The sequence below is a fragment of the Schistocerca nitens genome, chromosome 2 (genome assembly GCF_023898315.1).
Source record: "Schistocerca nitens isolate TAMUIC-IGC-003100 chromosome 2, iqSchNite1.1, whole genome shotgun sequence".
Taxonomy (NCBI): Eukaryota; Metazoa; Arthropoda; class Insecta; order Orthoptera; family Acrididae; genus Schistocerca; species Schistocerca nitens.
In genome coordinates, this window is record NC_064615.1 from 411,911,737 (window position 1) to 411,926,964 (window position 15,228).

Here is a 15,228-nt window from a genome sequence, read left to right on the forward strand (position 1 = left end):
CATGAGGAAGTCAGTTTTTATTAACATACCTGCCACACATTTCTTTCTTCCTGTGTTACTTTGTAACGAAACACAGCTTTCTCTGTATACACCCAAATAGTGCCTCTAATAGGATCCTTTGTTATGCTGACTAGTTTTCCAACAGTCTGCAAAAAAAATTACAGCTAAAAGCATAAAAATACACAAAAGAGAACAAATATCTAATCTGTACTAAAACTACAAATATACTGCAGTAATACAAATTTTATTTCAGCAACATTAAGAAAGTGCAGCTTAGCGTGTCATATCACATAGTTTTTGAAGGTGTCTACTGTTTTACATTTTAAGAATGACAGAGGCAACAAGCTGACTCAACTTTAAACACATTCAGCAGTTCTATTAATGTCCCACATACTGCATATTTCATCAGTAATACTCATGTTTAGAAGTGGCAACACTTATACACCCTTCTCCCACTTTTCAGTGTTATCAAGAATTTTGACAACTAGCTTATAACAGAATAACCTGGCAACAATCTTTTAATTAAAGCTCAATTAGAATTCCATGTACGATTCAGTATAGAGAAAGCAGTATGCGATCTAATCAAAAAACTTTAATTAAACAGGAAAAGCTATCCTATTGACATTTTCTGTGAGCTCGTCAGAGAATCTAAAATGTTATGGTGTCCAATGCATCACCATTCTGGGTGGAATCAGATGTTAACAACAGACATCTGAGGATGACATTAACAAACAATACCACAGGAGTAAAACAAAATTAAGATTAAAGAAACATTAAATACATTGTCCTGTAATGTTCGGGACTTGGGTCATGCCAGTTTTGATAAACATAAATGATTTACCGGAGACATTGGAGGGATTTTCAAAAACTGTGATGTTTGCTGATAATACAAGTTTAGTAAAAAATGCCCAAACACATCCATTCCAGACACAGCCAAGAAAATAGTGAAACAGGCTTATAACCAGTTCATAGCAAATAGCTAAATATTTAATTCTACAAAAACTGTTACTATGCAGTTGTGTGCTTCAATGCAAGAGGGACCTAACCCATAAATTGTTAAAAAAAAAGAGTTACTGATATATTTGGATGTTACTCTTAGATATTTATTATACTACAATATATGAATAATTAATACCCACTTTTACTCTCCCACCGTACAAGAGAAAGATTTTGGAGTACATTCGAAAAGCAATTTTACAATGCAAGAGGAAGCTAAGAATTGCGAATTGTGATTATTAGTACCATAACACTGAGGTTTTCCAATGACATCGCAATTCTGTTAAAGGCAGCAAAACACTTGAAAGGGTAGTTAAACAGAATGGACAGCATCTTGAAAGGAGAATATTAGGTGAACATCAACAAAAGTAAAACAAGGATAATGGAATGTAGTTGAATTAAATCAGGCCATTAGGAAACAGGCCACTACAAGTAGTAGACAAGCTTTGCTATTTGGCCAACAAAACAACTGATGATGGCCAAAGTAGAGAGGATGTAAACCGCATACTTGCAATAGCAATAAAGGCATTTCATTTCAGAAAACAGAAATGTGTTAACATCAAAAATAGGTTTAAACAATGGAAAATCCAGGATGGAATGTAACAATACGAGAGAAGTAAAGTTGCTACTCACCATATAGCGGAGATGCTGAGCTGCGATAGGCACAATAAAAAGATTCACACAATCATAGCTTTCGGCCATTAAGGCCTTTGTCAGCAGTAGACACACACACACACACACACACACACACACACACACACACACACACGCACACACACACTCACGCAAGCGCAACTTGCACACACATCTGCAGTCTCAGAGAGCTGAAACTACACCGCAAGCAGCAGCACCAGTGCACGATGGGAGTGGTGACTGGATGGGGGTAAGGAGGAGGCTGGGGCGGGGAGGGGAATGGGTAGTATGCTGGAAGTGGCAAACAGTGAAGTGTTGCAGTTTAGACATAGGGTAAGAGAGAAGATGCGGAGGGGGGAGGGGGTAAGTAGCTGAAAGGAGAGAAATAAAAATAAAAATAAAAGAAATTAAAAGACTGGGTGTGGCGGTGAAATGTTGGCTGTGTAGTGCTGGAATGGGAAGAGGGAGGGCGCTGGATGGGTGAGGACAGTGACTAACGAAGGTTGAGGCCAGGAGGGTTACGGGAACATAGGATGTATTGCAGGGAAAGTTCCCACCTGCGCAATACAGAAAAGCTGGTGTTGGAGGGAAGGATCCATATGGCACAGGCAGTAAAGCAGTCATTGAGATGAGGGGTATCATGTCTCGCAGCGTGTTCAGCTACAGGGTGGTCCACTTGTTTTTTGGCCACAGTTTGTCAGTGGCTGTTCATGTGGACAGACAGCTTGTTGGTTGTCATGCCTACATAGAATGCAGCACAGTGGTTACAGCTTAGCTTGTAGATCACATGACTGGTTTCACAGGTAGCCCTGCCTTTGATGTGATAGGTAATGTTAGTGACCGGACTGGAGTAGGTGGTGGTAGGAGGATGTATGGGACAGGTCTTGCATCTAGGTCTATTCAGGGGTATGAGCCATGAGGTAAGGGATTGGGAGAAGGGGTTGCGTAAGGATGGACGAGTATATTGTGTAGGTTCGATGGACAGCGAAATACCATGGTAGAAGGGGTTAGAAGGATAGTGGGTAGGACATTTCTCATTTTAGGGCATGACGAGAGGTAATCAAAACCCTGGCAGAGAATGTAATTCACTTGCTCCAATCCCGGATGGTACTGAGTTATGAGGGGAATGCTCCTCTGTGGCCGGATTGTGGGATTTTGTGAGGTGGTGGGAGACTGGAAAGATAAATAGATGTAAGTGTTGGGAAGTCTTTACTGAAAACATCTGTCTGGAATGTAGGCTTGTATGGCAGTGAAACATGGATGATAAACATTTTAGACAAGAAGAGAATAGAGGCCTCTGAAATATAGTGCTACAGAAAAATGCTGAAGATTAGATAGGTAGATTGCATAACTAATGAGGAAGTACTGAACGGAACTGGGGAGACAAGAAATTTGTGGCACAACTTGAATAAAAGAAGGAACTGAGAGAAGAGAGAGAGAGAGAGAGAGAGAGAGAGAGAGAGAGAGAGAGAGTGAGTGAGTATGTGTGTGTGTGGGGGGAGGGGGGGGGGTTAAAAAAATCATAGAGGGAGACACAGAAATGAACACAGTAAGCAGAATCAGAAGGCTGTAGTAGTAGTAGTAGTAGTAGTAGTTGTTGTTGTTGTTGTTGTTGTTGTGGTCTTCAGTCCTGAGACTGGTTTGATGCATCTCTCCATGCTACTCTATCCCCTGCAAGCTTCTTCATCTCCCAGTACCTACTGCAACCTACATCCTTCTGAATCAGCTTGGTGTATTCATCTCTTGGTCTCCCTCTATGATTTTTACCCTACACACTGCCCTCCAATACTAAATTGGTGATCCCTTGATGCCTCAGAACATGTCCTACCAAGCAATCCCTTCTTCTAGTCAAGTTCTGCCACAAACTTCTCTTCTCCCCAATCCTATTCAACACCTCCTCATTAGTTATGTGATCTACCCATATAATCTTCAGCATTCTTCTGTAGCACCACATTTCAAAAGCTTCTATTCTCTTCTTGTCCAAACTGGTTATCGTCCATGTTTCAATCCATACATGGCTACACTCCACACAAATACCTTCAGAAACGACTTCCTGACACTTAAATCTATACTCGATGTTAACTAATTTCTCTTCTTCAGAAACGCTTTCCTTCCCATTGCCAGTCTACATTTTATATCCTTTCTACTTCGACCATCATCAGTTATTTTGCTCCCCAAATAGCAAAACTCCTTTACTACTTTAAGTGTCTCATTTCCTAATCTAATACCCTCAACATCACCCCACTTAATTTGACTACATTCCATTATCCTCGTTTTGCTTTTGTTGATGTTCATCCTATATCGTCCCTTCAAGACACTGTCCATTCCGTTCAACTGCTCTTCCAAGTCCTTTGCTGTCTCTGACAGAATTACAATGTCATCGGCGAACCTCAAAGTTTTTACTTCTTCTCCATGAATTTTAATACCCACTCCGAATTTTTCTTTTGTTTCCTTCACTGCTTGCTCAATATACAGATTAAATAACATCGGGGACAGGCTACAACCCTGTCTCACTCCCTTCCCAACCGCTGCTTCCCTTTCATGCCCCTCGACTCTTATAACTGCCATTTGGTTTCTGTACAAATTGTAAATAGCCTTTCACTCCCTGTATTTTACCCCTGCCACCTTCAGAATTTGAAAGAGAGTATTCCAGTCAACATTGTCAAAAGTGTTCTCTAAATCTACAAATGCTAGAAGTGTAGGTTCACCTTTCCTTAATCTATTTTCTAAGATAAGTCTTAGGGTCAGTATTGCCTCACGTGTTCCAACATTTCTACGGTATCCAAACTGATCTTCCCCAAGGTTGGCTTCTACTAGTTTTTCCATTCGTCTGTAAAGAATTCACGTTAGTATTTTGCAGCTGTGACTTATTAAACTGATAGTTCGGTAATTTTCACATCTGTCAACACCTGCTTTCTTTGGTATTGGAATTATTATATTCTTCTTGAAGTGTGGGTATTTCGCCTGTCTCATACATCTTGCTCACCAGATGGTAGAGTTTTGTCATGACTCGCTCTCCCAAGGCCATCAGTAGTTCTAAAGGAATGTTGTCTACTCCCGGGGCCTTGTTTCGACTCAGGTCTTTCAGTGCTCTGTCAAACTCTTCGCGCAGTATCATATCTCCCATTTCATCTTCATCTACATCCTCTTCCATTTCCATAATATTGTCCTCAAGTACATCGCCCTTGCATAGACCCTCTATATACTCCTTCCACCTTTCTGCTTTCCCTTCTTTGCTTAGAACTGGGTTTCCATCTGAGCTCTTGATACTCCTACAAGTGGTTCTGTTTTCTCCAAAGGTCTCTTTAATTTTGCTGTAGGCAGTATCTATTTTACCCCCAGTGAGATAAGCCTCTACATCCTTACATTTGTCTTCTAGCCATCCCTGCTTAGCCATTTTGCACTTCCTGTCGATCTCATTTTTGAGATGTTTGTATTCCTTTTTGCCTGCTTCATTTACTGCATTTTTATATTTTTTCCTTTCATCAATTAAATTCAATATTTCTTCTGTTACCCAAGGATTTCTACTAGCCCTTGATCTTCTGCTGCCTTCACTACTTCATCCCACAAAGCTACACATTCTTCTTCTACTGTATTTCTTTCCCCCACTCCTGCCATTTGTTCCCTTACGCTCTCCCTGAAACTCTGTACAACCTCTGGTTTAGTCAGTTTATCCAGGTCCCATCTCCTTAAATTCCCACCTTTTTGCAGTTTCTTCAGTTTTAATCTACAGTTCATAACCAATAGATTGTGGTCAGAGTCCACATCTGCCCCTGGAAATATCTTACAATTTAAAACTTGGTTCCTAAATCTCTGTCTTACCATTATATGTTCTATCTGAAATCTGTCAGTATCTCCATGCTTCTTCCATGTATACAACCTTCTTTTATGATTCTTGAACCAAGTGTTAGCTATGATTAAGTTGTGCTCTGTGCAAAATTCTACCAGGCGGCTTCCTCTTTCATTTCTTACCCCCAATCCATATTCACCTACTACGTTTCCTTCTCTCCCTTTTCCTACTACCGAATTCCAGTCACCCATGACTATTAAATTTTCGTCTCCCTTCACTATCTGAATAATTTCTTTTATTTCATCATACATTTCTTCAATTTCTTCGTCATCTGCAGAGCTAGTTGGCATATAAACTTGTAGTAGGCGTGGGCTTCGTGTCTATCTTGGCCACAATAATGCGTTCACTATGCTGTTTGTAGTAGCTTTCCCACATTCCTATTTTTTTATTCATTATTAAACCTACTCCTGCATTACCCCAGTAGTAGTCAAGTCATTATTTGGAGATGAAGAGGCTTGCACAGAATAGAGTAGAGCATGGAGAGCAGTATCAAGCACATTTTGGGTCTGAAGGACACAAAAAAAAATCACACATATATATAATTTAAAAAATATAACACTATGTTACATCTTGCTCAAATTCTGTGAATCTTTCTAATCTGCTGTAGCCTTATTTTTAGAATATCTGGCTTCATATTAAATATACTTTTGCCCATTTATTTATTATATTTCATCATCCTCATATTCTGTTGGGTCCAAGCATATAATTTCTACTGATGTATGGGTAGCATAAAATTCTTTTTATTTTTCTTCTCAAATAATTTTTGTCTGCATTCTAGGAACATCATAACTTCATAAATGTATATGAAGGGAACACACATCCAAGATTACACTGTAAAAGCACTCATTACGGTCATCCACACAACATGGGTACACGTTTGACCCTTCATAATAGCTTGGAGGAAGGCAACACCTACACCTACACTTGGACCTTGTCATTAGCAATGATGCAGGATTCTTGCATCTGCTCCCCCTACACTCATTCCCTGAGTATGGGACTATACAGACTATATAGAGGGAACAGGTATGATTCGTAGTTTCTGAAATAATGGGCGACAAGCTTCTTTTTGCTGTACAGTACACATGTACCTGGTAATTTTCTTCCCCAAAAAATTATACCATACATAATGACAGATTTAAAACAACTATGTTATGCTATTTTTTGTGTGCTCATGTGAGTATAATTTGCTATTATTTGCATTTCAAATGTAAAACTGTTCAATTTATTAGACAGGAAGTCAATACATGTATTCCAGCTTAAGTTGTCGTCTACATTTAGTTCAAGGAATTTGACTATGGCAGCTTCTTCCATAGGTTATTGTTATGTTATATTTTAAGTTCCACACATGTTGAATGTTTGTTTAGAAAGGTACCATGTGGGTTTTTGCAGTGTTCAGTTTCCGACCATTTAACTGGAACCAGTTTTCCAGGATAGCCAATGTGCTCACAGTAGAGCTCAGAATTTTTTCTGCACTTTCATCTTTAATTAAAACAGAAGTATTATCTATGAACAGAACAGATAGGAAATTTATATTTGCGGGTAAGTCATTTATACACAATAGGAACAGGATTGGCCCTAATTTGGAGCCTTGAGGCACACCCAGTGATACTCTACTCCATTTAGAATAATAAGCCACTGACTTTGTAGTGATAGCTACCCTTTGTTTTATGTTGTATGGGCATTATATAAGACATTTCAGAGTACTGCCCTTAATGCCATATTTATCTAATTTTCAGGTAAGCAAGATGTGTTTTATCAAGTCAAGGGATTTTGTCAGATCACAAAGATACCTAAAACTTTACTTCTCTGGTCCAATGCTTTGGATACATTTTCAGTAAAGTTATTCAATACATCCAGAGGGTTTTTTTTCATTGTTGAAACCCAAATTGGTTACTTGTAATATCATTTTTACAACAAAATTTTAGATTTGGTTTGTGGCTACTTTGTCTAATAATTCCAACAGGTTAAGAAGACAAGAAAGAGGGTGACAGTTTCCCATGTCTTCCCTCGACCCTTTTTTTAACAGAGTTCTGACTTCAGCATACTTCAACACACCAGCAAAGCATTCTTGTTCAAAAGATCAGTTCATTATTTGAGTTAGTGTAGGTGCTATTACGTGATATACTGCTTTACTCACTTTAGTGGGTATCCCATCCCACCCAGCGGATTCTTTATTTTTTTAAAAATACTATAATATTTTCCACATCCTTCATTGAGACTTTTTTAAAATCTGTGAGACACTCAGCTTAGCCAAAGAGTAACATTATGTCAGCAAGTGGTAGTCAATGGCACACGTGTTTGTAGTCACACGTTTTAGTGTTTATATCATGGCTGACAGTGACATGATTTTGTGTCTAGCAGCTGTGACAGATCCAGAAAACATGAAAGAAATTAAAATGACTGGAAGAAGAGAAAGTGAAAAAATTAGCAAAGCTGTTCCAGCGAGGAAACAGGGTTGTAGTTGTGAATGTGCTATGAAGTCTATGAAAGCTAACCCCAGTTGGTGAGTATCACACACTTATGGAGAATGATAAGGACAGTTTATTTATTTTTATTTATTTGAGATACATATTCCATAGATCCAGTAAGGCGTGATTACGCATGGATGTGGAATGAGTCAAAGCAGATACAAAATAGATATCACATAATACAACACATACTGAAATATTACACATGGTAGATGAATGATTCAAAACTGGTACAATACAATAATATAATCAAGATAATAAACAATACAATACAAAAATACAATAGTGATAAAAAACAACACAGATAACAATGACAAAGGAAATAATCTGAATTACTACTCCAATTACTTATATCTGTTGAAGAATTCATCTAAAGAGTAGAAACATTTTTCCAATAGAAATTCCTTTAGCTTTTTCTTAATAGCATTTTATTTTCTTTAAGACAGTTTATATTACTCAGGAGTGCATTAAAGATTTTTGTACTTGTGTACTTTACCCTTTTTTGTACCAGAGAGAGATTTTTCCATTCACAGTGCATATCACCTTTCCGTCTTGTGTTATAATGATGGTATGCCTCATTTGTTTCATATTCAGAGGAACTGAGAAGAGTGAAAGCCATGAGTGAGAGGAGATATTGTGAGGTAGCGGTTAATATACCTAACTGTTTAAAGAGATTTTGACATGAGGTTCTTGGAGGGACACAACATATAATTCGGACTACTTTTTTCTGGCTTACAAAAATTGTTTTTGAAAGTGGTGAGTTTCCCCAAAAGATTATTCCATAGCACATCATTGAATGAAAGTAGCCAAAATATGCAGACTTCGATACGTTGATGCCTCCAATTTTGGAGATTATTTGGATGGCAAATGTTGCTGAGCTAAGTTTTTTTAGTGTTTGCTGTATGTGGAATTCCCAGTTGAGCCGGTTATCTATGTGAACGCCTAGGAACTTTGTGCACTGAACGCTCTGCAACTGTTGACTCTCATGTGCAATGTTAATCTCTTCTGGGCTTATGTAACTGGATTGGAACTGCATGTAATTGGTTTTACTGAGGTTTATTGCTAGAGAGTTTGCCGTGAACCAGTTCAGAGCATTTGCAAGTGCTTGTTTGGCATTTAACTCTACGTCAGTGGAGGTTTTGCTGGCTGTCACTACACTTGTGTCATCGGCAAACATTGTGATGTTGCTAGCACTCTTTGAGGACAGGGTAGGTCATTAATATATATAATAACTAGGAGGGGACCAAGGACTGACCCTTGTGGAACTCCATGATGTACTGTTCCCCAGTCAGACTCTACCTCTCCTACTTGTAGATTGTTAACACCCAATACTATTTTTTGTTGTCTGTCTTCTAGATATGACCCGAGCCAGTTACCCATTTGTCCACGGATTCCATATTGGGCTGCTTTTCCTAAAAGTATTGTGTGATTGACGCAGTCAAAAGCCTTAGTCAGGACACAGAATATGCCAACGGATAATTTTTTCTTGTCAAGGCATTCTAAAACATTATTTGTAAGTGCATAAATTGCTTCGGATGTAGATATGCCTGATCTGAAACCAACAGTCACTCCACTGAGTTTTATAATCTATGAAAATATAATCTGAAAAATGTTTTTTTGTACAGCATTGTGCACGACAAACCAAGCAACAGAGTTTATAGAAACAGTGCAGATTTTGACAATGATATTAAAAGAGAGTTATCATAAGCATATTGCATAAAGAATGTGAATGGTGTTGCAGTAACAGTTTGTGCTAAAGCATTTTGTGATATATTTGTGATATCTAGGTGGCACTTATCTACTGCTAGAGGAGACCAAAGTGCATAAACATCTCACACTCATCATGAAACACCTAATGACACTGATTATTCTGGTGACAAGACTCGCAATGCAGAAATGTTAGAAAATTAAGAAAATGTTAGAAAATTAAGAATTGTTAGAAAATTAAGCCCATAAATCTCAAGAGAGAGATTCTGTGACACCTGTAGCTGAAATGCACTGACTTTACAAAAATGAAGGTAGAAGAAATGGTTTGTGGTGGGATGGGTATAATACTGACAGAACAATATTCACAAGAAAATTTAATATAGGTTTCAAGATGCCTAATACCAATACATGTAAGGTGTGTGATGCATGGATATCCAAACAACAGGATATAATACATCTGGTTGTTCATATACATCAAACTTATACTCTTCTGAGACAGTATCGAGTCGAATGTTGCACAGAAGAAACAGACTTTTGTTTAATAAATTTGGTTTGGAGAAAACTCTTTCAACACCCAAGATATCTGCTGAAGTTGTGTACTATTTGAAACAATTTTGTGTATACAACTTTGATATCCACATATGTACCACTGATGATGGTGTTATGTGTAAATAGTATGAAAACATGGCTTCAGGAGGTGCTTCACAAATCATCTCTTGTTTGTTTACTCGGTTCCTGGGCAAATCTTTTTGTCTTCTCATAGTGACTTTTGTGTTATTAAGAAAGAGATCAGGAAAATGGACTATGTTGTTACTTCGGACTGGTAAAAACGCCCAACTGAAGAACCCTTTGCCTGTGCAGAAAATGACAAAGGAAGATCTTTAAGATTTACAAGCACCAACTTAAAATCTAGCTAAGAAACAGATGAGCACATCTGGACAAAAGATGAAATTGCATCAAATTTCTGTCATGAAAATTGAGGTCAGGATATCTTGCATTATCCAATTTAAAGAAAACTACTCTTTTTTGGAAGGAAGTTGAGATTCTTAACAAACATACTGGAAAACCTCAGAAAGAGGACACCAACAGATTCAACATTTCAAACCCATCACAATTTATTCATGCTTGTAAAATGAGGACCACTTGTATTCTGGTGGCAGAAAGATTGCTGCTGCAAAACGCAAGGACTTGTCTCTGCTTCCTTACATCCCTGAAAACCATCATGCTGACTACCACACTCTTTAACCGGACACTCATGGTGCAAACAGTGAGGAGGAAGAGTATCCAGGTGGCTGAAAGTAAGTATAAGTTTCGATGTACAAGGGTGATTTGAAAAGTTCTCGGAATCACCATGAGAGGTCAGCACTAGTGCAACGAGTTGTTCACTTGATATTCATTGGACTGTTGCCTGTAAACAAGTGCCACATCAGTGTTCTTGGAAGAGAGTTGTGGCGGTGACGTGCTCTGTTGTTAATCCCATGTAGTGATTTGCAAAGATGGAAAAAAAATCGAGATTTGAGCAGTGATTAAGTACTTTGTAAAGAAAGGTATGAAAGCAAAGGACATTCATGCCAATTTCCAGAATACACTGTGGGACTCTGCCATTCATATTCAACTGTTGCCAAGTGGACAAATTTGGTTGGGAGATCTTAGATGATGATCCGCCCAGCGGTCAGCCACGATGTGTCACTACTCCAGAAGTCATTGCAAAAGTGCACAAAATGGTCATGGAGGATCGCCAATTGAAAGTGATTGTAATTGCTCACACTTGCCAGATGTCATCTGAAAGAGTATATCACATTTTAACTGAAGAATTAGAAATGAAATTATCTGCAAGATGGGTGCCGCAACTCTAAACGCTGGATCAAAAACGCAGGAGAATGGACATATTGGAACAAAGTTTGGCCCATTTTAGGAGAAACAAACAAGATTTTTGTGTTGGTTTGTGACCACAGATGAAACTTGGGTGCATTACTATACCCCAGAGACAAAACAACTGTCAAAGCAGTAGATATATGCTGATTCTACGCCACCAAAGAAAGCAAAGACAATTCCTTCAGAGGGAAAAGTCATGACAACAATGTTCTGGGGGATTCTGTTTGTAGATTATCTCCCCACTGGGCAAACAATTACTAGATAATACTATGCTAACCTCCTGGACAAATTGCAACAAAAGATATGCAAAAAACGGCCAGGTTTAGCAAGGATGAAAGTTATCGTCCATCACGACATTGTGCACACACACACGTACTGTCGCCATGACAAAATTACATGAACTAAGGTATGAATTGTTGCCACACCCACATTATTCACCTGACATGGCTCCCATCAGACTTCCATCTCTTCCCAAAACTGAAAATTTTTCTTGGTGGATGAAGATTCACTTCAAACAAAGTACTGTTAGCTGGAGTTGACAACTATTTTGCAGGCCTGGAGGAAACTCATTTTCGAGATGGGATAAAGGCACTGGAACATCGTTGGACCAAGTGCATTAATTTACAAGGAGACTACATTGAAAAATAAAGAGAGTTTCAGTGACGTACGTTCTTTTTTTCTATTCTGTTCCGAGAACTTTTCAAACCAGCCTCGTAGATGAATGCTTAGAGTCAGTGTGACCTGGACACAAGACACTTTTAGTAAGCCTTGAATGTTACAAGAAATTCATGTTAAAGGAAATCTTAACCTAACTGCATTTTTAAAATAATGATGAAAATTGGAATGCTGTAAGAGCAACACATTTTTTAATTTTTTCCCCTTTTTTTTAGATTTTGTGATTTGGAGCTGACAGTTTTCAGATAAATAAAGGATATATAAGTAGATCATTTTAATTCTTCTGTTCTTCTGTATATTTTGTACATAAATAATTGTTTATGAGCCAAGAAAGTGACTGTTGATGTGCTCAATTTCACACAACAAATGCAAAACTCAAAATATTTCAGCTCCCTCTCACATTCTAAAACTAAACTAAAAAGCATGACTTAAGGTAACAGGAGTATAGTTCAATAAGCACACACTAAATGAAACATCATGTGTGTAAAATCCCTACATTCAGAGATGGCATCAGCATGTGGATTAGTTAATCTAAAAACTCTGTTCTGCATGCTTTATACTTAGAAATCTTTATCACTGTGACAACCACCCGACAGGATTGCTAGCATACTTTTCCCCTCAGTTTGTACCATTGAATAATTTTCTGGGACAAAGCAGTTAAGGTCAAACAGTTTTTTTTTTCCATAAAAGCATGCAGTCAAAAATTGAACAACTTGCAATAGCTTCCACAGAGACCTTGGGCTTCTTATGCTCATATGTCGATAAATTTACTCTCTAATGGTGTTTTTTTTAATAATGAATGTGAATGAATTCTGATATTCAAAACCACAACAAAAATAATTTCCATATAGACCATGCTTCATTGTCTAGGGTTCAAAACGAATTGCCCCCCCCCCCCCTCTCCATCCCTCTATCCTCCCCTACCCACCACACACACATACAAAGAGAGAGATATCTAGCTTCATGTTTAATCTTGCAGTAACACTTTTGCAAGTAACAAGAGAAACCACTGAGTTGGTCCTCTTTATTTAAATTCAAAAGAATGTAATGAAAATTTCACAAATAAAGCTAAGAGTTGAGAGTTAAAAAGCTGCAGGAGATGATGGTCATCTTTATATTCTCTAATTCAACCCCCCACCCCCCGTGCACACACACACACACACACACACACACACACACACACACACACACACACACACACACACTCTCTCTCTTCTCTCTCCATTTCAAGACAAGAACTTGGTACTACTTCAGTATGCTGATGTAACTACAAGTAACCTGCCTCTCTTACGTATTTGATAATTTCAAGAGGTCTTTTGAAGTGTAAGTAAGTATAAATCAAACAAGCAAAGAATGAAGTAGTGACTAATAAACAAAATGCAAGGTTCTGCTGAACATGTTGTATGAACAATTATGCAGTTGGTCAGAATTCACTAGTTAATCAAACTGCTTAATGGAAGAGCAATAGCTGCTCTCCGAGAGTGTACTCCCCCACATGTATGAAGGTAAATTACCAAAATAGCTCCCACACACTGGTATCAGTATTCAACAAAGAAACAAAATCCTCAGTTTCATGCATAGATCTCTTCTTGTCTCATCTAATCATAAAATGTAAAATCTACATAGAAAAATCCAAATTAAAGTGCAACAAAGATGATGATAAAAAATGGACCACAAGTGTATTTGGATTGCTAACTACAACTTCAAATTTTTTGAGTGTTGCTGCTCAGTATTTGATAACTGAAAGTAAAATGATTAAAAAATTAATATTATCAAATATGAGAACTCTCACCTCACTGAAGTAGTCTTCAAATATCAATTCATGATTTAGCAAAGAAACTCCCTTCACATGGTCTGCAAAAAGCAATAATGTATGAAATTCTGTGATGACAAATGCAAGTGGAGCCCCTTCAGATGGTGCAGGGTAATGCAGCAGCTGGCTGTTGCTCAGGACAGAATCACTATTGCTAGTGTCAAGCTGTAGAGAAAAGAGAACGTCAACTGATAATGAATACTCACAGGACTAGAAATATTTATTACATATTAATGAACAGCCCATCAGAGACTGATGCAACATTTCTACACGAATCAGTAATACATCTGTGAGGTAAATACATAAAAACATTTTTTCCATAGTCAGTATTATAAGTAACCTCATAACAACACAAAATACGGAGAATGCTGGCAAGTTCTGTGCTTCTGTACTTCGAAATTTTTGTTTTACATCAAGGCTACATAGATATATACACTTTTCATTCCATAGATCCAAGACAAGGAGCTCCTCATGAACAAAGAACATGTAACAGATTTATACATAAAGCAGCATCTTTACATTTAGTATCCTACACTGGGTATCTAATATCATGTCTTGTTGATCTAAAAAATAAAAATTTTATCTGTACACAATTATCTCAAGTTTCTAATTTGAGATTGGTACATAACATGTGGAGCAGATAACAACAAAATAAATACAGTGCACTGAAAAATACACTTGACATGAAAAGGTTCAGCACAAAATAACATACTTTCTCTCATTCTACAAAATTCCAGCCCAAATATATCATGCAAACCACTGTATTAGTCACTTCTCCCCTATTTCACTCACAACTGACCTGGATGACAGATCTGCATCTTTATTCCTCTGAGCACATCCTAATTTTGTGCGTACTGTTCTTATGGTCCTTACACTAATTGTACACAGACGAACCAAAACATTATACCATTGCCAACCATTAGATTGTTTGCTCTCTGGTCATATTGTGAGCAAGTGACTCGGTAAGGAAAGTATACAACTAGAGTGGAGAAAAATGGTAAATTATTTTAGCAGTGGTTCAGACCACAAATGGAAAATCCACTGACATTAGTGACTTTGACATGACAGATTGTTATAGACGATTACAGTCCAGTTGCTGGGAATGGGCATATCATCAATGTCAAAGCATTCTACTGGTGTGAGCATTTATGGAATGTGGCTGAAGGATCATGAAACCACAGTAGGCAACAAGATGTTGGACATCCATGCCC

At 37.9% G+C, this 15,228-nt stretch overlaps 1 protein-coding gene across 2 annotated transcripts in view; it reads right to left on the reverse strand.

The window, feature by feature from the left end:
- The window catches only part of LOC126236271 (vacuolar protein sorting-associated protein 18 homolog), a 349,435-nt gene that overhangs the window by 294,480 nt on the left and 39,727 nt on the right, over positions 1-15,228 (reverse strand). For both annotated transcript variants that reach the window (XM_049945428.1, XM_049945429.1), the window contains 2 exons: positions 13,997-14,182; positions 30-146 (listed from right to left, as the gene is read on the reverse strand). In XM_049945428.1, the coding sequence (XP_049801385.1) occupies positions 30-146; positions 13,997-14,182 (303 nt within the window). The remainder of the gene's footprint in view (positions 1-29; positions 147-13,996; positions 14,183-15,228) is intronic.